This window comes from Corvus cornix, chromosome 5 (assembly GCF_000738735.6).
Source record: "Corvus cornix cornix isolate S_Up_H32 chromosome 5, ASM73873v5, whole genome shotgun sequence".
Classification (NCBI taxonomy): Eukaryota; Metazoa; Chordata; class Aves; order Passeriformes; family Corvidae; genus Corvus; species Corvus cornix.
In genome coordinates, this window is record NC_046335.1 from 39,522,194 (window position 1) to 39,548,022 (window position 25,829).

At 42.4% G+C, this 25,829-nt stretch overlaps 2 protein-coding genes across 10 annotated transcripts in view; both read right to left on the reverse strand.

Moving 5' to 3' along the window:
* CKAP5 (cytoskeleton associated protein 5) overlaps window positions 1-20,142 on the reverse strand; it is a 53,918-nt gene extending 33,776 nt beyond the window's left edge. For 2 of the 7 annotated variants that reach the window (XM_039552447.1, XM_039552453.1), the window contains exons 1-11: window positions 20,021-20,141; window positions 9,991-10,082; window positions 9,263-9,456; window positions 7,948-8,154; window positions 5,340-5,511; window positions 4,286-4,418; window positions 3,895-3,998; window positions 3,410-3,523; window positions 3,102-3,206; window positions 481-570; window positions 213-377 (exon numbers count right to left, since the gene is read on the reverse strand). In XM_039552447.1, coding sequence (XP_039408381.1) covers window positions 213-377; window positions 481-570; window positions 3,102-3,206; window positions 3,410-3,523; window positions 3,895-3,998; window positions 4,286-4,418; window positions 5,340-5,511; window positions 7,948-8,154; window positions 9,263-9,456; window positions 9,991-10,047 — 1,341 coding nt within the window. In that variant the 5' untranslated portion in view covers window positions 10,048-10,082; window positions 20,021-20,141. Of the gene's footprint in view, window positions 1-212; window positions 378-480; window positions 571-3,101; window positions 3,207-3,409; window positions 3,524-3,894; window positions 3,999-4,285; window positions 4,419-5,339; window positions 5,512-7,947; window positions 8,155-9,262; window positions 9,457-9,990; window positions 10,083-12,018; window positions 12,164-16,171; window positions 16,243-16,619; window positions 16,640-18,412; window positions 18,493-20,020 lie in introns of those variants that run through there. The other 5 variants (XM_039552448.1, XM_039552449.1, XM_039552452.1 and 2 more) reach the window with 5 other exon arrangements.
* A 1,874-nt stretch (window positions 20,143-22,016) lies between these two features.
* The window catches only part of LRP4 (LDL receptor related protein 4), an 83,772-nt gene continuing 79,959 nt past the window's right edge, over window positions 22,017-25,829 (reverse strand). For 2 of the 3 annotated variants that reach the window (XM_039552455.1, XM_039552454.1), the window contains exon 38: window positions 22,017-25,307. In XM_039552455.1, coding sequence (XP_039408389.1) covers window positions 24,972-25,307 — 336 coding nt within the window. In that variant the 3' untranslated portion in view covers window positions 22,017-24,971. The remainder of the gene's footprint in view (window positions 25,308-25,829) is intronic. The other variant, XM_039552456.1, reaches the window with a different exon arrangement.

The window sequence follows — 25,829 nt, forward strand, 5'->3', positions numbered from 1 at the left end:
AAAAAAGCTAAGAAAAAGGAAACTGAATTGTTCCCGACTGACAGTCACCTTCAAGTTTGACATCAGTCAAAACTGACTCTGAGGGCTACACAGCACACAAGAACTCTTTGGTCTCTGCAGTACCTTCAGGTCTTTCTCCCCAAACAATCCAATGTTTCACAACAACACTGCCCAAGTCAATGCCAGAGAAGTACCAACTCCTTCTGCTTTACCTTGAGAAGTGCAGCACAGAAAGGTTTTAACAGGCTTTTTGGCAGAGTAGAAGGTGTGCAGTGTCGGAAGCTTCTTGCAATGAAAAGGGATGTTTGTTGCTTAATTGTTGGGTTTTTGTTGTCCATGACTGCCAAAATATCTTCACTTATGTTCTGCAATGTGGTCTACAATGTTGAATAAAAAAAGTCATTATTTCAGTAAAGAGAAAAGCAAATCAAAATTAGAGACCAATTCTCAGACAATGGGGAAACTTTCACTTTTACTTACTGTAAGAAAGATTGCATCAATGGCCTCCTGCAGTGCCTGCACTACCTGGGGCTTCTTCTCTTTGAATTTCTCCAGGATTGTTGGAACAACCTATGGAAAAGGGAACAAAAATGTCAACCCCCTCTTCACTAATATAACTGGAAAGCCTGATAGTGTGCACCCCGGTACTTTGCAGAGAATTCAGTAATTCAGACATCCCTGCTGTACCCCTCCAGAAGTACACAACAGCAGTCTGAACTAGTTTATTCTTGCTGCTGATATTAAACTCATTTCTGTCACTATTAACAAATACAGATTTCTGAACAATTTCATAACAAAAGGCAGACATACAAATTCACAGATAATTACAGATTAACGCTCTGGAATACAGAACAATAGAATGTAAATAAACGATTTCACAACACAAAGAGTGCTGTGCTCTTGTATTCTAAGAATCCAAGAAGGCATTTAACCTGGCCCCTCTTTCCCAGCTTTCTGACAGCACTAAGCATGGCTCATTAAGAAGTCCTCATCTGATTCACAGCTAACAAAAGCAACCAGAATCCTTTGCGGCAATATTTTTCAGATCTATCATCTTGAAAAAGCACATCTGACAGTAAACTATGCCATACTGGAATTTGACAGCAATTTCTACCTAGTCTAGGTGCTCAGACAGTCACTGATGAAAAAACAAATACATAAAATATTAAAGGGGGGAAAAAACCAAAAAAACCCCTACACTGCAGACTTTCTCACATGCCAGTAATATGAACAGGTCCATTTTAATATGTTACACAGTAAGTACTTCTGTCAGTGAGCCAGAAACATGCAGATCTTAACTGTGGAAAGCAAGCTATTTTCAAGATTTGCACAAACACAACAGTTCATAGTTTGGAAGCAGTTGGATCCTTTACAGAAGTTATAACTTCTTGCATAACACAAAATAGATTCACCTTCTACTCAGAAGCTGACTATGGGATCTCAACCCCTTGTGGCACACCACGACCTAGGCTCAGGTGGTATCTTTTTTTGGGCTGCAACCTCCAAATTCCCAGTTCACAGACTTCAAAACTCAAAAAACCTTCAGATAATACAGATGGCACCACAAAGACCATCATACACGCTATTGAAGGTGCTAGACACCCCTACAACCTACAAAGTCATAAGGAGGAGATATTTAAAATCATGAAGCCTCTGTTTTAGAAAATGCTGACAGCCAGAATTAGCATTTTTTAACATGGAAGTTAGAAGCCATAGCCCATGTGAGAGGGAAAGAAGAAAAATTAGTCCAGGGCTACAAATGCAGTCAGAGGTGAAGCTGGTACACATGTACTCAATTACAGTGAGTAGTATGGTTCTATGCATGATTTCATTACTCTTGCTAGAGCACAGATTGCAGACTAACATTGCAGTCCTATATTTAACTAATAAGAGCTTATAATCATATAATTCTAGCAACAATTCTGTTTCATAACACTTCAATGCCCACTCTCAGGAGAGGTCTACATCTCCCTCACAAGTAAATAAATCCAGTAAACAATCAAGTGAACTGCTAAAATAAGTACTGAGATTATGCAATTCAGTGCTGCCATTACAGCACTGAAAAAGTCATCTTCTCAACAGCATTTGCTTGGCAACCACAGAGCTACACCCTTATTTTAGAAGCTTGGCTCTGTAACTAACTCTGTAGCTATAAGAGTTAACCTTCAGAAATCAACTATAAAACAGATGCAAGAATGATTTTTATAACTACAGACAGCTTTCAGAATGAAAGTGACTGTCCAAACTGTTGTTCAGAGTTCAGGAGACTTGAATGTTTCTGAAGCAGTGAGATTCAGCAACTTCCCAATTCAGAGACAACTCTATCAACAGCCAGGCACATCAGTTCTCTGTCTCTAACACTTACTTTTTCTTATCACAGGAAAAATTTGACTGAGTAGTTTAAAGAACACAGTGACACAGGCTTGAGAAATGAGGGAGAACTGCAACTCATTAAAAGCTCTCTTTGTTTCCACTTACTGATTAAGATTCCCTGTATCCCCTGATATTAGCTATTGGTAAGAAATGAGCAGCAAAAGAGAACAAACAGCACTAAGCTAGATCACCAGAACATTTTGGTACTAAAAATCTCAGAATTTTTGGCTATTTAAAGCAGACAAGAACCCCCACAAAACCCAGGCAACAAAGAAACAGAATGCTCACCACCTACCATCCCCCAACATTCAAAAAACCCAACCATCATAAAACATACACCATGGAGGTGCTAAGTAGAGCTCTGATTTAGAAGCTGTTTTTTCCACTGTGCCCTACAAACGCATTCCTGTGGGGGTATCTCTAGGATGAGGTAATGTAAATAAAGTTCATTTCATGACACAGCAATTCAATTTTCTTAGTACAGAAGACTTATAACGCAACAGAAAGTTTCACGTTGCTGAATATGAACGAAGAAGGTCCTTTCAAACTTAAGCTGCAAAGACCTAGGCAAGTATTTCAATGCTTACTCTTTTAAGGGGTAGGTAAGCATTTCTAATTGTACAAAGAATACCTTTCATAAATACCAAGGCTTGACAGTGAAAAGGGAAAGGGAAAGAAGGTGTCCAGCATCAATAAAATCAGGAAAAAAAGTATATACTCTTACTTACATGCCCTGCATACTGTCCAAATTTCTTTCGGAGGCCTGTAGCTAGTCCAGCAAGGCATTTGGCAGCCAAAGCAACTAACATAACATTTGTATCCTTTCCAACAACCTGAAGAGAAAATCCAAGTTTCAGAGACAGAAAATAATGTCTTACAGTAGTCAGTGGGCCACATATTGGGTTATTCTCACAACTGTTCCAGCTAGTAATTTTCTACTCATGAGTATTATATCAACTCAAACTTTTAAACTATCATACAAATAAATTACAAACAAATATTAAACTGTATGTGCACTCTGGGTTTTATTTATTACCTTTTTGAGAACTTTCACCAAGTCTGCATAGTCTCCTGATTCCAGCTTGGGATTTTTCACTAGCAGTTCAACAGCCTCTAGAGCTTCTTTCCTTTCTTGCCACTTTTTTGCTTCCTGCAGAGCAAATAATTTACATTAAATCTATAAACAGGAACAGTTCTGGAGAAGCACACTTGCCACAAACCATAGATTAAAAACTTTTATTCCATCCTGAGAAAATCAAGGTCTCCCTACAGTTCAACATCAGTAATTACAATGAAATATGAAATACAATCTTTTCCCAGGACATACCTCAGCCCCTTAAAATTACGGCTTTCTTGCCACTAAGCTCAACTTTAGGACTTATTTGTGGTAGTCTATATTTTATTAACACTAGTCTGTTATTATCCATGCAGCACTAAAGCACACATTGCAGAATACCCATAAGTCTTCAGACTCATCAGCTACACATAGAATTAACAGGTAGTATTTAAGTTTATGCTTACTATTTTCTCATAGAAATCTTTGGGAAGCTTGGAAAGAATTTCTACAGCTTCAAGCAACTCATATGCATCTACTTGCGGTACCGCCTCTTCTTCATCATCACCTCCTGCAACCAGGAGAGAGAAATATATAAGCAGAGTGACACAAAATTTTGACTAGAGCACCACCTAAAGCTCATTGTTTAGAAAGTGCTATAAACAGCTGTGATTTTGCTATTTCAAAAGACAGATACTCTTTCATCTAAACTTCCTCCTGCAGACATTTTCTTCTTGTGTAGTGCACTCCACGTTTTGCACCAGCTTGAGTAAAAGCTCCTTTACAATTTAAAGCATTCCTTCACAAACTATATACAAGTAATGTACTTGCCAATTGAGTTCAGAGATTGAAGTTTACCTCCATCTGCATCTCCTCCAAGTCCCTGCTGCTGCTCAAATTTTGCTTTCAGCTCCTGTTGGGAACGCAGGAACCTGGTCTGCTTAGGAGCAGCTGATGACACTTTGAACCATTCTTCTTCCAGTTCTTTTAGCTGCCAAAAGGGAAAAGAGTCATTGTATCAGAGACATTATGCACATATTTCAAGACAAGCAACCCATTACAGTTTTCCCATTTCAAAACCAAGATAGCACTATCTTTAAAGTTTTTTTTTCTGCCACTAAAGGAGTGACTTCATTTCACTGTTCAGAAGTCTTTGACTAAGTATATCCACAGAACAGAATACTATTCCAAAGCATTTATGTAAGAACAAACTGTAGAACAGTCAGAATGGTGTGGCCCTCTGTAGACACTTTGAAATAAAAATGGCTGAACATGAAGGAAGCTTTCCTTTACAGCCATGCTATTATTACACACTAAAACTGAGATGAAACACACATACTGAGCTACATTTGATGAAACAGTTTGGTTTTTTTTAACCATGCCCTTTTGAAGCAAGCTACTGCTTTCCACCTGAACACAATTAACTCAAGTGGGTAGGAGGAAAGGATGCATAATTTATAAAGTTTTAAAATTATGAAATAGTCTATCTATCATAATGCAATGCCACTTCCTGAAGGGCAACAGTCACATCTTCAGCATCATCAAACAAGTATGAACAGATGCATAGAGGAAAAAACTTCAGGAAAAAAGGAAACTGAGAATGAAAATGATTGACTTGAAGACTTTCAGTTCAAGGGTCTTTTATAAGGGCAACCATTCTACTGCTCAATTTCTATCCTCAGTTTCAGTATGACACTTCACCCCACAACTTCATGTATGTTCAGAGCAACAAAACATTGTTAAAATTTCCTTACAAATGACAAAGAGTGACCAACATTTTGGGTGAAGTTACATGGATCTAAAAAAACACATTCCAGTTTTGACTGTAAGAATGCCTAACACCACAGAATCAGGGAGGATGACCATCAAAGTGTTTGATCAAATGTTTGGATACAGAAATACTTCTGCCTACCTGAACAGAATTTATGTTCTGCAATGGAGGTTTCAAAGCATCCCTTATCCAACGGTAGATCTCCACAGCAAGGAGCTTGGCTTCGTCTCGAACAGCCTTTTCCCGAGATTCAAAAAGTTTCGGCAATACTTTTATGATTGGCTTCAGTGAGATTATCTTTGAACCAAATTCACTGAAAGTTAAACACACAGAATAGCATCAGTGTCCAGGAACCAGGGAGCAATCCACAAATAAATAATCTTTTAAAAAACAGTCTATGAAAGTCTTACAGTGCACATTCAGCAATTTTGTTATTTACTCAAACCATTATGATACATATTATTTTGAGATGATGTACGATTTAAAGAATACATGCCCTATCAAAATTAACCTCCACACCCAGTTTGGAATTATAAAAATCAGGCCTCTCATATTACTTCAAAGCACTTAATCTAATCTGGTGCTTAAATCGGCTCCCTTGCCGGGGGGGGAAAAACAAAAAGAGAAGAAAGAAAGAAGCTGTCCTTAGACCAAAATTTGTATGACCTACTTTTTTTTTTTTTTTGTTAAATCAGAATAGAATCTCCTTTGTCTATCCTTGGAAGCAAACTGCAGTAAAAGCATTAGTCACTTTTCCACTTGTTGGACCAGATAATAGAGTGAGCTTGGGTCATCTTCACAGAAAACACGTGTTGAAATATGTGCTACTGAAAGAACACATGAAACAAGTTTCCCCAGCCAATCACCCGTCCTTGACGGGAGATTCTACATGCTACTGCACTTAATACACGAAACTTCCTATTTCAATCACTGATGAATGAGAACACAAGAACTTTCTTTTCAAACTCATAGTAAAGTTAACCGCTGTAGTTACTAAGGCATCATAAGTAAATCACCTCAAAAGCAATAAATTTTTTGCTTCAGAAACATTTCTTCTTCTTAATTTTTTTCCACCACACTTTCTTATGGTTCCCTCCAATTCAAGTTCCACATAAAAAAGCTAGCAAAAAAGGCTGCTCAAGAACTAAAATCTACATGTCTCACTTTCTGCAAATTCTAGTGCACATAATTTTATTTCAACACCAACTATAAAACATACTAAGTACAAAAACCTTCAAGAGGTCTTGGAAATAGCACAGTTTATGTGAACAATAAGTTGCCCAATAATTCAATTTTTCTATCATGACTCAAAAAGAGAGCATTTGGGAAAAGTGCCTATGCGAACTTATCAGTATCTAATTCATATAATCTAATTTATGTAACAAGAAAGAACAGAAACCTTAGCACAAGACAGAAAATACCAGAAATTAAACTAGTTATGCATTCAAGCTACCCACCTAGGTACAACATAGACAAATTTTGTTATCAATGCAGAAAGCCTACCAAAGCATAAGAAAAATTTAAGTAGCAACACAGCTCAGAAGCAGAAGATGGCAGTTTAAGCCAAGAGGGCTGCATGAGAGTATTTGATCTTAACATCACAAAGATAATAAAATACTACATGTAAGGAAAAAAAAAAACGAAACAGATGTGGCACATTTTACAGAAGTAGTTAGTTGAAAGATACTGAGGAAGGTTATGCAGGTTTCTAATTACACTGCACTGTTAAAAGTGTTAAAAGGACATTTAACTAGATAAGCAATTTTAAATAGCTAAAATATGTTCTTAAATATAGGACAGTAGTTTCACATAGCAGAATCATAGGTAATGTGTTAAGCCCAAAGCTTTATTTTGACATTACCAAAGCCTGAAACAATTAGTTTAACAAGGATCATCTCCATGTATGCCTCAGCAAGTTCTCTAAAAGAAATACAGCATAAGGCACTCTCCACATAAATGATACAGTTTTCACGTGAGCTACTTTACTCAGAAAGAAGTGTTTTGTCCATAAATTCCACAATTACCTGTTTCCTTTAAAAAAACACCTAATGGTCAGTAAACTATATATACACCAAGTGTAAGAATTTCATAAAGCCCTAGCATTTTTCACTCAAAGGCAGCAAACAAACTTGATGTGGAACCAAAAAATAATGTAATACTGAAGCCTACTACAGCATCTTAAATTGGAATTGATTTTTAGGGAGTACTAGCAGCTCTCCTGGTCAATAAAGGAATTATTATATAGACAATAGAAGCTTACTGTGCAATGAGCTTGGTTTTCTTTTTCTTCTTCTAAAAACACACACTGTGTACCCAATTAAACATGTCCACACCAGTGAAGAAAACAGTGGTTTAAAAAAAACCAAAAAACCAAACTACATTTTAGTTTTCACATCAGTGAGTTTATTACAGATACTCAGAAGAGAAGCTTCACAGTCTGTAACAAGACTCACTAATCTTGCCCTTCTTTCAGAGGCTGGGAAATGCAAGTTTGGTAAACAGTTACCATGAATGAAAAGAGATTCAGATGAGGCTTGTACAACATCGACAACCCTCACATCTAACAGATCCTATGATGCTGTCAACTGTTGTTGCCAAAAAATACCAGTTCAGGAAAGATGCATTCTACTCAACAATAACAAGGGCCTGCTAAAAACTTAAGCAATAAAATTAGACTCCACATATTGCTGGGGTGAGGAAAAAGCAAAGAAGAAAACCACAAAAAACACCATGAACTATAAAAGCTTACCTTAGTGCTTTCCTCAGTGTCTCTATACATGCTACTATGATTTTCGGGTTCTTGTTGTCCAGACCCTTTAATAATTCTTCTTGTATTGCCTCTCCTTTCTCAATTTCTATATACATTAGACATATATCTAGACCCAGCTCTTTTGCTCTGGCCTTTGGCTGATTGAACACTTTATTTACAACTCCAGATGCTACTTCTCCTGTTGTCCTGAAAGGTGAGAGAGTATTACTTTTGAAACATTTACGTGAATTAAGTGTTCTACATCATTATCTACAGAAAAAAAACACACGCAACACTGAAACCAGATTAAAACCCAACAAGTCTTCACATAAAAGGGACTACATCTTAAGATAACCTTCAGGGAAATAACCTTTTGTAAGGGATGACTTTGACATCTGGTTTAATTAAAAGAACACAGATCATAGTTAACATGATTCTAACACCAGACTACACCAGTGAATAGTAGACGTTCTCAGGAGTGTATTAACATTCTCTAGTTGAGGTTCACAAAAATGCCATGTCCTGGATTTGTATACGTTGCAATATGTTATCTGTATCAGTACATAATCCCAGGACAGTATTTCACATATCGTTCCAAGCTTCAGATAAACAAAATCATTTACATCACTTTTAAGTCAAGGAGTGTGCAAGGTTGTTAGATTTTTAAACAAAGCTTTGGGTTTATTTGTTTTTAAGTAAGACTTTTATTCATTTAATCAGGTCACAAAGTCAGTGGACAAAAGCACTAATCTAGCCTATTATGTGCTTTTTATTTCACCCTCAGTATGGCCTATTTCATGGGCTAGACAACAGAGAAGTACTAAAAAACATCCAGTGAAGAAATTGGCAGGTATGGAGATTCATATTGGTTATGCTGGATGCAACATCATATAAACCTAACTACATTTTATTTCATGTATGAATTACACAAACATCCACCTGAAAAAAAGGCTCCTTCCTGTACAGGTAAGACTGTTTCAATCACACAAGAACAGAGATTCCAGTTCATAGCACTTACACCACCACATTACTGATTTACTTTTTTTGCCATTTCAGAAATTTTTACTAGCGCCTTCAATAGTTTCTTAGAACACTGCAAGCAATTTGTGACAAATTAATATGCACATGGAGGCCATCCACAAGGAAAGCCTGTCATTTGGCAAGTTCTCTGGATTAGAAAGCAAGATCTGCTCTTAATGAGAGAGATCAGAATTGTTAGTGGCCACTGCACAATTTACATGCAGCTGCAGCCTTTCTCAGAGAGGCACATTAAACTCTCCTAACAGCCTAAGAGCAGCAAGGAAAGGCTACTTACTTCCCAGCTACATGAGCATTTTCAACATAAGCAAGAGCTGCTTCCAGTCCTTTCAGCTGAGCCACTGCATTGGAGTCAGTCACAAATTTCTTTATCAATCCAAGATACTTGGACCATTCAGGACTCTTTTCATCATCTATCTTCTGGAAGAGCTTCAGGGCTTCTTCATAACCGTTTAATCTGGCTTTCCATAGCTGGAAGCAGAAATTGGACATTTAAATGTTGTGCTAGTACAACCTTAACTCACCAATCTCACAAAGCTCTTCAACCATACTTGAAAGTATACTCATCAAGCTGGCACCTGCAGATTTCTCCTCAATGTCTATATTAATAACATGCAACAGGACAAAATACTTGTTTTTCTCCTGCCAAGAATGACCTGGATAGAGAGATGCCAGTCTTCCCCACTGCTCTTCCTAAGTTCTAGCAACCACCAATGAGGAGGTGGGAGCCCAACAATAGCTGCAGCTACAGATGAGCAATTTCTCCACGTGAATGAGCGAACCGATCTTTCAGTGCACAAGCTTACGCCATACCATGCTACTAAAATCTGCTTAATAAAGGTTATTCGACCTGTAGGTTGGATAGAGCTGATGCAGTTTCAGAGCTGTTAATACTCACACCATGCAGCTGTCAAGATTACCTAACTATGGTGTATTTAGATAGAGAAGCACTACAAAATCACCAGAAGCAGAGATACACAGCAAGCCAAATCCAAGATTTCCTACCTTGTGTTCACATTTCTGATCAATGGGCAGCTTCATCCACTCACTGTCGTCCCCCATTGTAAATCAAGCTCTCTCTATAACTACAGTAATTTCTGTGGAGATAAGGACAAGTTAGAAAACAGAAAAATACGTATTGGGTGTATCCATAGTTATACCTAAAAAGTACAAAAACACAAAACAAAAAAACCCCAACCCCCCTCCCCCCCCCACTTCTGTGGCAAATCTCATTGCTAATATGCGATCCAAGGTTGTAATTATATTTCGGTACAGACCTTGAAGACCAGACCACTATTTCACTATTTTTTAAGCCCTAGAAAATTACCAGAAGCCATTAAAGATTAGAGAGCAGTGCAGTTTGTAGTATTTCTGACACTACAAGTCTCAGTCAGTGAAAGTTTTAGTAAGCCAAAAAAGCATGTGGAATATAACCTCACCTAAGCTTGAGGAAGAATGTACTACAGCTAAAGGCACTAAACCAAAGTGAGTTGCCATCAACATTAAACACTGACTCTTACTGACACATGCTTTTAGCAACAGGTGCCATGAATCAGTGTCAAAAAATAATCAGATGCAAGTGTAAGGACAGTCATTTTAACAATTTTACAAACAGCACAACTGAAATGAACAGTTACTGAGAAGAACAAAACCCATTTTTGCCCTAATTCTAATGTAGGCAGCGTCAGCAACTGTCAACAAGAGATCAATTTCTTGCCACGTGTAGGGCTCAAATCCTTACTCATTCAAGTTTTAGTGGTTCCCCCTTCCCTTTAGATTAAAATAAGAACACTATTACAGTATGACAGATGAGATCTCAGGCTCAATGCCTGTCTCAGACTTATTGTACAACTAACCTGACTGCTCAGAAAATAATGAGAGAACATGTCTGATGCAGAGAGATCAGCAAAATGAAAATAGCAGCAGCAGTAAAAAGAGCTCCCAGTGTTATTTATACACACAAAATCAAACTAGAGATGGAGTAACACATTTCAACACACCAGTTTGAATTCACAGACCAAGCCCAAAACTCTATAACCCGACCATATACAACAATTAATCACTACAGGCATATAAGCACACAACACTAGTAGAATGCTCCTAACAGAAATTCAGCCTATACCAGCAAAACTGTATACTTTAGCATACAAAGTATTTCACCTAATACTCAGAGGTTCTCTGTAGAAAATTAATCCCTTGAATTAGAAGTGTATTTCCACTCACATAAATTAATATAAGCAAGTTCTTCAAAGCCTTCTGGTCAGCCACACAACACTTACAGACACAGCTAACTCGACAGCAAAATTAGGCTAGCAACAGCCTACAGTAAAAACAACCTTTTTTATTCCTTCCTGGATTAGTTAGAAGATACTTAAAAAAATAACAACCCAACCTCCCAATAATTAAAAAACAAAAACCATTAAGAAACACAAAGAACTCCAAAATCCCTACCTGTCACCAACACAGAGCCTCACAGCAAATTACACTAAGCTTGCCTTAAATATTTACAAGTTCCTATGGATGTTAATACTGTTCTCACTATAAATGCATGAACTATTAATTTGCCCAATGGCAGTAAAACAAGAGTCAATGTCAGAACACAAGTTGACTACATATATAAACAAGTGTATCCAATATTATTATTATCCAATATCATTATTATGGTTTGTCCTTCTCATTTCCTTTCTCATCAAACAAACAACAATATGGCTATTTTTTCTTGACATCAGCACAGTGGTACCAAGTGTGCTTCTAAAGAAAATAAAAAAATCTTTCTGGGAGGGCCAAAGAACTGTAAACCACTAAGAATGAAAGGATCTGCTCATTATGTAAGAAGAAAAGCACTCAGAAGTGAGGCTACCTAAATCCATTCTACTGAACTGTTAATTCTGTTTCACTACCTTTCTAACTGTTCAACTTACTGAAAAACAAAACAAAACCCTAGTCACAGCATTCCTCCATGTCAGGAATTGACAAAAACGGCACTCCAAATTAAACTTTACAATAAGAATACAACTCAAAGGCCATACCAACCTCAAACAATCATACGAGGTCAAAAGGGCAAGTGAGTTACTGCATCCAAACCTCATCAGCCTTTTGCAATGGATCTGCTTTCATCTGTTTAAATTCCTGCTTATGTTTTCTCTGCCCCAACCTCTCTTCTTATCCCTCCTTCAGCCTAGTGAAAGAGTTCAAAATTAAATAGAAATTAGACTCCTGATTCAAACCCAATGCATTTTACCTATTAAAAAAACAACCTAACAAAAAACCCAAACCCATCAAAAACCAAAAATCAAACACACACACCAACACAAAAAAAGCACCACCCCACACCCAAAAGCATGGCAAACACAGAGGTGGGGGGTAAAATAGATCTAATTCTATGAAGGTGGTGACTTCTCTCCAAAAGCAAGAAATGAGACTGAATTTACATGAAAAGCTTTCCAAACAGCCAACCTAGCAAAGGATGCAGGAGTGCCCTAGGGTGAACACAGTTTCCAGCAGTAAAATTCCCCATCACTCAAGTTAGTTCTGCAGCCAAGTGCCATCAGCAAAGACAGCTTTGCCAGTACAAAATGAGATTGTATTAGGAATATCTTCATTTTAATGCACCAGTACAGAAATAATGGAGTACTTCCTCAGTGTGGATGCAGACAACATAAATACATGCAGCGGTTTCTTCCCAATGTCACATACACCTTTGTGAAGAACAAGCAGAGTGAACTTCATAGAAAATTAGGTAGTTCTGATTCTTAATCAGAAACTTGGAACTAACTCAAGCTATTGCCTCTTTATATTTTGTTGTTGTTGTTGAAGAACACATGAGGAACCAATACAAGGATAACAGTTATTCACAACAAAAAAAAAAAGGGGGGGAAGAAAGCACTAACACACCTGCCAGCAACAGAAACAACAGGATAAAATTTTGAAACCTGTATTAGACATCTAAACTCTGTTTTTTAGAAAACTGACAAAAGCATGAACTTCCTACTTCAACAATAAAAAGAAACATTTATTTCTCTCTGGAGATCTGTTCTGCCAAGGAAAGAAGTCTCATTGTAGGACAGTCCTCAATCAAGTACTACAAACCTCAATTCAGTTCAAACCCTAGTCAATAGCAACTCTATTAAAAAGGCTTGTCCATTACAGGACTAATACTGATTTACAATTATTTTTGCCCGTACACATATACAACAGTTCACTGCCACAAAGTACAACCTTTTGCTTGTACACTAGCGATACATTACAGAATCTAGAAGAAAAGGATCTAGGATTTCCCTTCCCACATCACAATGTACTCACCTTGGGGGGATCACACATAATAAGAGAGACAGAAGGAGGGAAGCTGAATGACCATGAAACAGCATTTCACCTATTTTTTCAGTCTAGTCAATTCAGTTCCCCTACTACTTTCTGTCATTAACATCTACAATCAATACTTCAATTAAAAAATGGGTTAAGTTGCCTTCTACACTGACTCTGGCATCTAAAATAGTGATAAAATTATACTTCCCCCAGCAATTGACAAATCCCTCTAGAACAGAATTTCTCAGAAAGTATTCCATGGTCACAGAGGGAAAGCTCCTTCTTAAACATCCAGTCTTTCTAGCTTCATCACTGCTCACATTTGTCCAAATGCCAAGATTTTGTACTGTCTACATCTTGCATTTACAAGAATAAAAGACAGTTGCTTCTCCTTTCAATTAAGTCACTGGGTTCTGTATAATCATAGTGTATCCCACATTTGACAAAAAGGTTTTTCTTAAAAGCTTCTTTGCAAAGACATGTAAACCTCAAGTCCTTCTCAACATCCAAGTAGCAAGTGACCTCATTATACGGTAACACAGCTAAATTCTGTTATTACTAGTGAATTTGCAGCAATGAAGCGTTTGACCTACATAGATTTTTTCTGTTGCCACAACTTGGAACAAACAGAATTAAGACTTTCAGTAACAACATTCACTTTGTAAAATCCAGAAAACAATACTTCTGAAGCAACTGAACCACCAAAGTTAGTTTTGTGAGAGACATCTGTCATAAAACTGGTCAATGCAACATTTCCAAAAGCAAGTCACCTGAGAAATCTGTAGTGGAAATGAAGAACAAATCTTCCCTGACAGTTCTTGGCAGGGCAAGTTTATATTATGGAACAGTGAGAAAATGAAGACCATCAAGAAAAGAACAGGATCTTTTTAAGGGAGATCACGCAAGATGTGGCAAGAGTGGAAAGCATTTACAAGGTAGCATAAATGCAAGAGTTTCAAATGTAAAAGTGAAAATTCTCAAATGAATATAAGTAAGTTTGGAAACAAATTTACAACACATTAAAAGATTGTGGCAAACTATCAAAACATCAAAGTTTGGATTAACCATGCACTACTCTGAGCAGCTCCTACTCAACTTCCAAATAAATGCTTTTCCAGCTACAATTTTGAGAGCTGAACTGCATTAACATTATAGGTTATAGCATGGGGTACCGCTAAGGAAAAGTCTTTCCATCATTAACATTGGGAAATGTGATTTCTTTTGAAGCATACATTCATCACCTATCATTACATTTTATTGTGAAGTGTCAGCTTCCAGACGATTTTCTACAGATGTACAATGGCAAAATAGGAAGCCATTTTATGCTAAACAAAACCAGCTGTTTATTGATACTGACTGTCTACTTCTCCCTACTCACTTTCACCTATTGAATACTACTGTGGCACAAGAACATCATCAAATATTTTCCTATTTTGAAAGATTCTCAAAAGCATTACTCAAGACTAAGTTCTGAGAAATCGAGACAGGTCTTTTTAAAGGAAAAATCTGTTTGAAATGTTCCTATACAGTAGGGCACAAATTTGGAGTGTATATGGTTGGATGTCACATTTCAGATAAAACTGTACTTCCTGCAAGACAGATCTCTGTTAGTGCAGCCACAGTTTTCCTAGCAGAAAAAATTTTGTTTGTTTATTCATTTAATGGCAGTTTTGGGTCACATTTGCTCTTCGGCTCTGAAACAATGAAATTTCACTTTCTTAGAAGTTTAGTCCAACATGGGTTTTTTGTATTTGCTAGCCAAACCTTCCCATTGGACGCAACATAAAGTAGATCAGAAAAAAGGTTGAAGACTCAAGTAATCATAACACAGTAGGCAATAAAAATTTTACCAAATTTTAAAGGCTGGCATTTTCAATTGACAGATGAATTATAACTTGCAAGATACAAGATTCTTGCTGAAAAAATAGCAAAACCTCAGAATAATGAAAAGAAAAAGGAGAAATGCATGCTAAAGAGAAGCTACGGCTTCAGCAGCAATGAAATGGCATTCACAAACAAACAGCATTAAATTCTCTCTTGCCTGCTCTAACTTGTATGTCCTAACTCACCTCAGTGAAATTTTAACAGCATAAATGACAAGTTACTGGTAAGAGATATAAATACTTAGTTTCTCTGGAAGGATAAGTTTTAATGCATGGCCTGTGAAAGTAACCAGGGCCGTTCTTTTCCACTCATCTAAAAGTGAAAGACAATGCAAAATAAACTGACCTTCTGTTACAGCAAAGACCAAAAGCAATTTCTAACTGCATGGGTAAGCCTGGAGTGAAGCCAGTCTTACGGAGACAAGAAGGGCAAAAGGGAAAAGGGTAACCCACGGGCAAGTGCACAGGCATGCACTGACATAATTCTAAGGATGGACTGTTGGAGTGAAAGATGTCGGTGGGACTGTGCTTATAAGCTGTAAAGTCCCCCACCCCTCAAGAGGTTTTACAAAGCTCAGGCATGAAAAGGCTCATGCGATGTTCTTTAAAAGGACGGCCTGAACTGCTGATGAAGGAAAGCTCCCGCGGAGACATCACTAGCTTCCTCCTTCGCCAAGGGAAGCAAGCTCCCTCCAGCACGGCTTCCCTCTGCAACTAGCGGCGCCCCCGCCATGCCCAGCACCTTCCAGAAGAGCACCCCCTCCACTTCTGCCCGCAGCCCCAGATGCGTCCCCGCAGCCCAACGATGTTTCCCGTTCCGCGGGTGTCTAGCCGCAGGCCGCGGCCGGGCACGGCGAGCAGGCCGCCCGCCCGCCCGGCATTGTCTCTGCCCGCCGCCTCCGCCCCACGGCCCGGCCAGGCCGGGCCGGCCCGGGCCAAGCCCTGCCAGCGTCGCCGCGCACCGCCCGCGGCTTGGCCGGGCCGGGCCGGACACTCACCCTGACAGCTCCGGGCCGGCTCCCGGCGGCAGCAGGCGGGAACCACGGGCGGGCCGGGACGAGCCCCTCCCCGCCGCGGGCGGGGCTCGGGGCGCCGCGGCCGCACCTGGGCGGGAGCCGGCCCACGCCGGGGCCAAACAAAGGCGGGCAGGGCAGGGCAGGGCAGCGCTAGCCCCGCTGCGCTGACCCCGCAGCAGCCCCGGGCACATCGCGCTCCCTTCCCGCCACCGCGGAGCAGCCCCCGCGGGGCCAGGCGGGCGGCAGCGGGCGCTGCGCTGCACGGCCCTGCCGGCGGCTGCGGTGCCGCCTCCCGGCGGGGAAGGGGCCGCCGGGCCGGCGACCAGTGACCAGCTCGGCCCGCCAGGCCTGCTGTCCTCATGAGTCATACCCCGAACGCCCATACCCGTCAGAACAATTACTACTCTAACACAGGGAGCTGCGGTCATACCCGAGCATGCAGCAGACATTATCCCAGGCCACCAATCATCCAGCAATCCCTAATTGAAGGGGGGAGCGGTTCTGAAATCCGACAGGAGGAACGAGGCCAGCCGTGGGGAAGGAGAAACAGTGCCTTCCAAAGGAGGTACGAACGAAGAGCCTATACCATCCCCGCATTTCATGCTGCTGCGAGATGTGTAATGACAGCACTCTGGTGGAGCTGATTCATCAGCAATCTCTCTAGCCCATCGTCTGACATTTTGAGACGCCTTTTCTACAGTGACAATAGCAACTGAAGATGCTGGTATGGTGGAAACTGGCTGTCACTAGCTTCCTCCTCAGAAGAGCATCAAGCCATGTGATGCAAGGCTGTATTTCTCCAGCCATCTTTTTAGCTAGCTGAAGAAAGAAGCCTCTTCTAGGCACTGCGAGCACCAGCCATGCTCCCCACTGAATAACTGTCCAAGTTACTTTTCCTACCACCTCACTCTGTCCCCTGCAACAGGAAGGTATGGACATGCACAGCAGATTCTGCTTTTCAACATTTGACGTTTACAGAAATCGAGCTATCATAGAGACAAGCCCAGATAATATACAACTGCTCAGGTCAAGAGACTCTTTATTCAAACAAGCCAGAGCAACACTGCCTGGTGCAAGGCAATATTTAGTTTAAACACAAAGGTACAGGGCTTTTCCATATCACTTCAGAACTCCACCCATATAACATGAACCACTGGGAACATTCTACAACAAAGCATCAGCAACGACAGCAACACCTTATTAGTCTTAGGCTATGTTGTCTTGAACCAACTACTCTGCTACAGATGCAAATGGCTTTAATGCCATCCTACTCTGGCAAAGACTTGACAAACCATTTACATTAAATAATTTACAAACAAATTAGCAATACAAGTTTATACATTTCTTTTATAAACCATATAAGGACAGCTGATGGTAGTGTGGAGCAGAGGAGAATTAGGAACAGGGAAAAAGGGAACCAGATGAACACTGACCATGATTTTGAAAACCTTAATTAGAAGGTTTGCAAGCATTTACATCTCTCATGTGTCCTTCCAATCATACATCCTACCCAACAAAATCCTCCAAATTAGATAATTAATATAGGTGTCTCTACTCCACAGAGCATTCAGAGCAATTTCTAATTGTGTGTACTGTTCAAGATGTGTGTTAAGTGACGTACAAGAAAGGGCAAAAAGAAGTGCTACATCTGCAGATGACAACTGGGTAGCAAAAAACAAATACAAAAAAGGATTGACTGAAGGAGCATACAACATGCCAAGTGCATTTCAGCTGTAAATTTATCACTGAACACACAGAGTGAAACAATTTATAACATTACACTGAAATTCAGGTTTTCTGCACTGACTATTAAACAAAACAAGATCTTCCCATTTCAGCAGATGCTGATATGAGAGCACAGCCCCACCGTGGCAGACCATGTTTTCAGAAGCAGAGGGCCAGCTTACATAGCTGGCCCATACAAGGGAAAGGACAAGAGCCAGCATGAAAGTTAAGTCTGACAAAATACAAGTCCTATGTGTACAAGAACCAGGAATCATGTTTCATCACCATGCATTCCCTTTTTTTATATTAGAATATCAAGGGAGAAGCTTTCCATCAATACAGATCTAAAGCAGTCTGAATAACTCCCATACTTCTGAAATTTAAATTTCTGTTCAAGTCATCACATAATCTTTTCCTAGTTAATGTACCCAACTTTGTGGTTTTGAGAATTACTTTCAATACATCTACAACCATTTGTTCAGAAACAGTCTGTCGTACCTGAAGGCCGTTTACCAGGGATTCTGCTTTGATATATCACTCTCTCAATGTTGCTTATAAGGCTTAGCTCTATCACAGTTCTTGAAGGAAAAAGGAAAAAAAAAAAAAAAAAAAGTGAAGCTATCAGTTCAATATGGGGGGAAGCTACCAAAACAGCAAAGTTTAAAGAGAAATCAAGTCTGAGGCAGGAAAACCAAACCAAATTCTAAATTTTGCACTATCAACTGATCTCATGTTGGACACCAAAGAGTCAAAACTATACAGGCAAGTTGCACTCAATCATTCTTCCTTCTGAGCTGAACCTATCTCAAAGTTTTAGTAACAGACTTTTGTGAGTAGACTTTTAGAATACTCCAATATTTGAGACTCCATGCATTCTGAAATAAGCAGCTTTACAGTTTCAAACTAATAGATTCACTGAAAGCCTATAGCAATGCTTTCTTTGATACACCACAAATACATAAGGAAGGGCTCCCATAGCTGGTAGCTCAACATCCCGACAGCTACTCACCCCCTTCTCACCTGCACAAGGCAACTGTAACTGCACTGCAGTTCAGCAGATATAGCAAAAAATCAAACACTAAACACAAAATAAATCAGTGAAAAATAAAAATCTCAATCAGACAGATGATACACAGCAAACATAAATCAATTAGAAAACTGTAGCTTTTTTAATTTTTTTTTTATTCTTAGAACAGAATCCAGGTTTGCTTAAGGTGCACAGAGGTATCGTTCCTCAGCCTCTGTCATGCAAAACTTCGGGTCTCCCACTGACAGAGAGCCAAATTCAGGAGGAAAACCCTCTGTACACCAACCTGAAAATTACTGTCTTTGGAAGAATCACAAGACTGTCTGATTCAGAAACAAAATCAAATGCAATGGTGGAAAGGTGTGTGTGCAGAAGCATGGGACACACATTTCTAACCAGCCCCTCTTCGCATACACTAGAGAGAATCCAACAGGAAGCATCTCCTGGTGAGAGGCTCTGGCAATCTTAACAATTGCACCCAACAACACAGCTGCAGAAATAAGAGATGAGCTCGCGCCTCTTGTCTGAAGACTACAGTCACCCCAGAGAACGTTTTTCTTAGGACATTCTGGAGGGGAAACAAACCCTACACGCAGCCTCGGGGGACAGAAGGCGTCCGGTCCGCATCTCCCCCGCGGGGTGCCCGGCTCCCCCGCAAGCCCCCGGGCCCACTCTTCCGGCCGCCTCCCAGGGAAGGCCCCGACCAGCAGCCCCAGGCCCACAACGACGACAGGACGGAAGCAACCGCAGCGGAACCGCCGAGCCCGCGGCTCTCACCGGCCCCATCGCCCTTCGCTTCGCGGGCGGCCCGAGCGAGCTACACCTCCCCAGCGCGGCGCGGTACAGGCCGCGGCCTCTCAGCGCTACCACCCGCAATCCTCGAGCCGCCGGGCTCTGGAGGCGGATGCCGGTGCAGCCCGCGGGCCCGGGCCATCCCCATGGGGAGATGTCGCGCCGCTGGGACTACGCCTCCACACGGTCCCCGGGAGAAACGGGGAGGCTCGACCCTGGCGGACGAGGAAGGCCTACCCACCCTCCCACGGGCGCGGGGAGCGGACAGGAAAGGGATCGCGGCTCACCGGGGAAGGGACAAGGACGGCGGGGCTCACCCGGGCCCGGCGGGTCGGGCCGGCGACGGTCCGGCGGCTGCTCGGCGGGGTTTGAAATCGCCAGCACCGCCCGCACCTCCCAGTGTCCGTCGCGCCCATTGGCCGCTGCAGGCCCCGCCCGCACTCGCGCCCGCGCCCCTTATTGGCCCGTTTGAATCTGGCAGCCGCAGCGCGTGCTCTCCGCGCGCTCCCGAGACGGCGGCACCGCCGCGGAGGGAACGCGCAGCACGGCCGGGCGCGCCCCGCTCGGTGAGCACCGGCACGCCTCCCCCCGCTCTCTCGGCCGGGCGCGCCCCGCTCGGTGAGCACCGGCACGCCTCCCCCCGCTCTCTCGGCCGGGCGCGCCCCGCTCGGTGAGCACCGGCACGCCTCCCCCCGCTCTCTCGGCCGGGCGCGCCCCGCTCGGTGAGCACCGGCACGCCTCCCCCCGCTCTCTCGGCCGGGCGCGCCCCGCTCGGTGAGCACCGGCACGCCTCCCCCCGCTCTCTCGGCCGGGCGCGCCCCGCTCGGTGAGCACCGGCACGCCTCCCCCCGCTCTCTCGGCCGGGCGCGCCCCGCTCGGTGAGCACCGGCACGCCTCCCCCCGCTCTCTCGGCCGCCGCCGTGTCCCCAGGGGAGGGGGCGGGGGGGCTGCCGGGGCCGCTGCGGCTGGAGCAGTGCCTGGCGGGAGGCGCTGGTCCTGAAACAGCCGCGTCAGGCCGCAGGACCCCTTTAGCAAAGGGCTAAAGCATCTCGGAGCTGATTGATTTACCTTTGGCGAAGATCCTATTACGGAAGAGTGGGCCTTCTCTTTCCTATGGTCATTGAGTTTGCAAAGCAGCAACTGAAGAAATGACTGCTAGGGGAGCTCATCACTGTCTATCAGTATCTGAAGGGAGAGTATCAGAAGGTAGAGCCAGGCTCTGCTTGGCGGTGCCAAGCAATAGGACTAGAGGCAGTGGGCAGAAACAGATAGGCAGGCAGTTCCACTACGTGGGTGTGCTGGACGATGGCCCAGAGAAGTTGTGGAGTCTCCCTCACTGGAGAACACAGGATCTGTCTGGACACAATCCTGTGCCAAGTGCTCTGGGGTGACCCTGCTTGATCAGGGAGGTTGGCTCAGATGACCCACTGTGTCCTTTCCAACCTGGCCTATTCTGTGAACTGTTTTTGGAGCACAGAGTTTTTGCTCCTTTGTTTCTTCACTTCAGCTTAAGAAATTGAAGGAAAAATTTTTATGGGTAATCAGAATAGAAGACAAGGGACAGCAGAGTGCCATGCATGCAACTGCAATTAATCTTACACTGCACTCTCCCTACCATGCCATGTAAGCACCATCAGTTTTTTGAAAGTGAGACAATTTTTTCATGATCTGACTGAAATGGCTTCTGCACTGTGCTTCAATTGTGAAATGAGCAGGAATACAGTTGTTTAAAATGTTTTAGGGAGTTCATCAGAAAGGGACAGAATGTGTTACAAGACTGGCACCAGTACTGCAGTGTCAGTTATTAGTGGATGTTTCATTCATTACTCAGCCTTTTGCACTATTTAAACTCTTGGTTATAAAAAAAGGCAACAGAAGCCTAAGCAAAACCCCCTACAGAAAGAAAAACCAGCTCTTCTTCAGAGCTTTATTTTCCACTCGACAGAGGCTTGAGATCTCTACAATCCTAATACACGCCAGAAAGAACAATCCCTTCTGCTGTTGCCATGTTGAAGAGGGGGGGAAAAAAGCAAGGCAGGGCAGAGTGAGTGATATTACGTATGTAAAGAAATCTGCAAAAGTGAGTGTAGATATTGGGCCCTTGATTCAAAGCCATAGGGGTGCAGTGTATGCTACAATCAGGTTCCTAAGAACCTGAATCTGTTCCTACCTTCTTGCTCCTCTCGAAGCGAAGTTGAGGTTCTGTCTGAACAAGTTTGGGAGTTCCTCATTCAAAGGGGAGTCCAAATAACATGCATGATTCACAACCAAAAGCCAGGCAGAGTGGTTAAGAAAAGCTAAATTTATATTAAATTATCATCAACCCCTAAAATACTGAACACAGTGGTTAAATAACTCCAGAAAATCCAATGTCTCCAGTGAGTAACGTTAAAACCATTACACAGGAACACACGGAAATCACTGACGTTAGCTCAGGACAGATAGGAGAGAGGTTTGCTTTTTACATAGTAAATCAGTGCTCAAGAGATCATCCTCCAGTAGCCTTTCTACATTCTTAACATCCTAAGTGCAACAAGGATCTTCTCTTCCCCAGAACGGGGAACCATGATGCATCCCCAAGGCAGCATCTCACTGGGGCTGTCTCTAGGAAAAAGACATGTATTTCTGCCCACCTCACTGGTAGAGGAGGCTGTGTGACATTTTATTGCTCCTTTTCACCATAATCATTTGAGGAAGGGAGCAGAGAGCAGTTATGAATGGTTGTTAGGCTGGAGTGCGCAGGGTCTCTCCTAAGAAGCAGCAGAGATATTGATCAAGGTGGAGATCACAAGCACCATGAGTTGTTGAAAAGACTGTTTTTCCATTCCACACTTGTGACTTGGGCAGCAATTACTCTGACAGGCTGACTTAAGTGACAGGTCTGGGCAGATGTTTCCCTTCACCCCTGTCCCACCTCAGGATTTTGGTGCACAGTTACATAAGCTATTGGGGGAAAAAAACCCCCAACCCATTCCAAAACCCAAAGAAACCCTGCTCTTCTGTAAGTCAGAGCCTTCCTCCTCAATCTCCCCACTCCCAGCCCTAATGCCCCTGCCCCTACATGTGGTTTCTGCTCAAATCGATGTTCTGCCTATGCCTCAGCCCTCTGGTGTTGTCCCTGCGTGAAGTGGCTTAGATGGGCAGGGTCCATGTCAGTGATATGCACTCCTTTCTCACTTCCCAGTCAAGTCCACACCTCAATCCAAAAGTGCCTCTGCCCAACAAAATCAATGCTTCCCAGGCTGGAGTCAATCAAATAAATAATTAAATAAAAATCTAATTAAAAAAAAATAAAAATAAATCCCTCTGGGAATAGGGAAGAGTCCCACATTAACACAGGGAAATTTCCAAGCCTTAGCTCCAGTTCATTTTCCACAGGAATATACACCTGTCAGCCCAATGGTGCAGTTATGGACAGAGTTTCAAGCCACCTAGCCAGGTCAAAGCTGCAACCTTCCCCTATCTACAAAGCTACCTCTGCTGTGAAAAGTACAGCCAAACCACTGGCAACTGTTGTGTTTTTCAGGAGTAGCAGGCCTGTTAGTATATAAACAAGGCTAGAGCAGAGTAGGACAATTCTCCTTTCTTTTTACCTGAAAAAAACATTGCATGGGAGATGTGCCCACCCCCTACCTCTGAACCATACCCCTGATGTATGTTTTGCTCTCTTTATACCATGGGTGGGAATGTACTTGACCTCTATCCAGGCGATAAAGAGGTTACAAAGTTTGCAGTGAGAAATTCTTCACTGGGAAGTTCTGCTTCCAAGTATCTGGCTTAATGCTTAATATTTCACCATGTGACTTGAGGGGTTAATATAAATTTTGTTTTTGAAGAAGTGTCAAGCAATATTTTCTCTTCTATATTTTGAACAAACAGATGACAAGAGAATGTGAAAAGGTGGCAATAGTCCTTGGGAGCATGCTCCAAATGCTGCTGGATTTTGGCTGCAAGGGTAGGATGACATTCCCTAAAGGGTAAGAGTCTTGGAGGCCAGAAAACAACTGAAGCTCATGCAGCTGATGGGAAAAACTACTTAGCAAGGAGAGCTATTTAGTGGTAACAGAAGAACTTAAAGTGCAATACTATCTGATCTTAAAATGGCCCTTGCAGCTCCCTGATTATTGTCTCCCATTCTAGGTCAAATGGGCTCAGCCTAGTAATAAAGCAGTTCCTAACTGTCAGCACTGAGCATTCCTCCGGGAAGGACTCGACCTAGGAATTCTCTCTTTTCCCTTATTACGGTAATCAAAGGTCCTAAAGGCCAAAATAATTGGGACCTTGCAGAATTGGGACTAGGGGGGACCTAGCAAATTTTCTTTTTCTTTTTTTATTTATCAGTTATGCAAAGATCAGTAAAATTTAGGTCTTGATGAGGTCCATTTCCTCCCATTAGCTCTGTAGAGCTGAGTGAAATACCAATCTCTTCTTGTCTCAAGTTCAGCACTCAGAACTCCAGTACCCACAGGGAACAGTTCTGAAAGGGCCATTGGCTGACTCTTGTTTTTCCAGAGTAGAAACATATTTTAACAGGAGAGGGGAGAACAGGAGCAGTGTCCACTGCCAGCAACAGACACAGTGCTCCAATCTGAGCATTAATTGAAATTTTTAGTAGCAGATACAAAAGTAAGCAGTGATGCTCTCATGAAGTGAGTCTTGGCAACTGTGGTTACCCTCTTTATGCCTTTACAAGGTGACCTGATGCTATTTCAGTGTCCTCTTGAGCCCCAAAGTATATCCCATCTATACCAAGACCTCTCTCAAGTCAGAGACCCCTCAACACAAAGCCTCGAAGAGTGCTGCTAGTGCTGGAATGACTCTGTGACCAGGAGCCAGCAATGAGGCAGCTCTGCTCTCTTCATGGGCATTGACCGTGAGCTGGATGGCACAGGACTTGCAGGTTGCCAGGGAACAGAGACTCTGAACCAGATTCAGGCCAGAGGAGTCATTGCAAAAGTTAACGTGGCAGCTTCCAGGAAAAGGGAACATATAAATAAACCACAGACAGTGAAAATGAGTCAAAAGAGTCTCTGGGTTCCAACCAACCCACCCATCCTCCTTCTCCAACCACAACAATACAGCTGCCCAAGCTCCTTGCTGAAAGGCAGTCCCAGTCTCGGGGCCCTTGTGAGAGAGGCTGGTCTCTGCGCCCTTCCTTGCCAGGCAGGCAGAGTCCTGTCTTTTTTGTGCAGAGCAGAGGGTAGGGAGGGTACGACTGTTTCCAAAGTCACATGTGCTTTACACCTCGCTCTCTGTGGAGGGCTTGCGTTGGTGTTTCCAGCCTGTGTCTGGGAGTGAGCCACGCCGCTCAGGAGTGGCTGCTGCTGTGTTAACACTGCTGCATTCAGACTGTTCTTCCTGTAGCAGCTGCTCAGTTTCAGTGTCATCCAGTGAACCAGAACTGGCCTGGATAGAGACCGTATCCGTCTTCATGCAGACGTGGTCCCGGAGGATCCCTCCACGGGAGCTCCGAATCTGCTTAAGGTCATCCCATTCGGAATCATCACTGGATAAAAGGCATATTCCCTCCACAATCTTGATCTTCTCCTTAGTGTAGCTATGGTCAGGACCAGTCTAGGGAGAAGACAGATTAATGAAAAAAATACATCTATGGAAAAATATGGCAAAGAGCAATGCAGAGCTGGAATGAAGACAGTGAAGCAGACAAAAAGCTGGACCTCCATGTAAACAGCCACTGGCTTTAACTGCCACAATGGCACAACACCTTTAGTTCTTTACCACCCCCAGACGAGTCCTCCCTGCAAGAGCTCTCATTTCAAACTCCATGAGTCTTCAGTCATGGAAGTGGAATGAGGATGAGGTTGCTCTCCTCATTCAACTATACATATTCCCTGACAGAAGAGAGTGAAAACACTGAGCCTAGAAAGGAAGGAAAAAAACCTCACCAAACAAAATGGGAAGCAGAAACAGACAGAAAACCTCATGGTAAAAGTAGGCAGGGAATCAATTCAAGGTTTGCAACATCTTTACATCTGAGTCATTCTAGATTCACCTCTCAGCAAAGCACAGCTGGAATACTGCTATTGAGTCCAAGTCTCACAGTGACACAGGGAAAGGAGATTATAGGGAAACAAG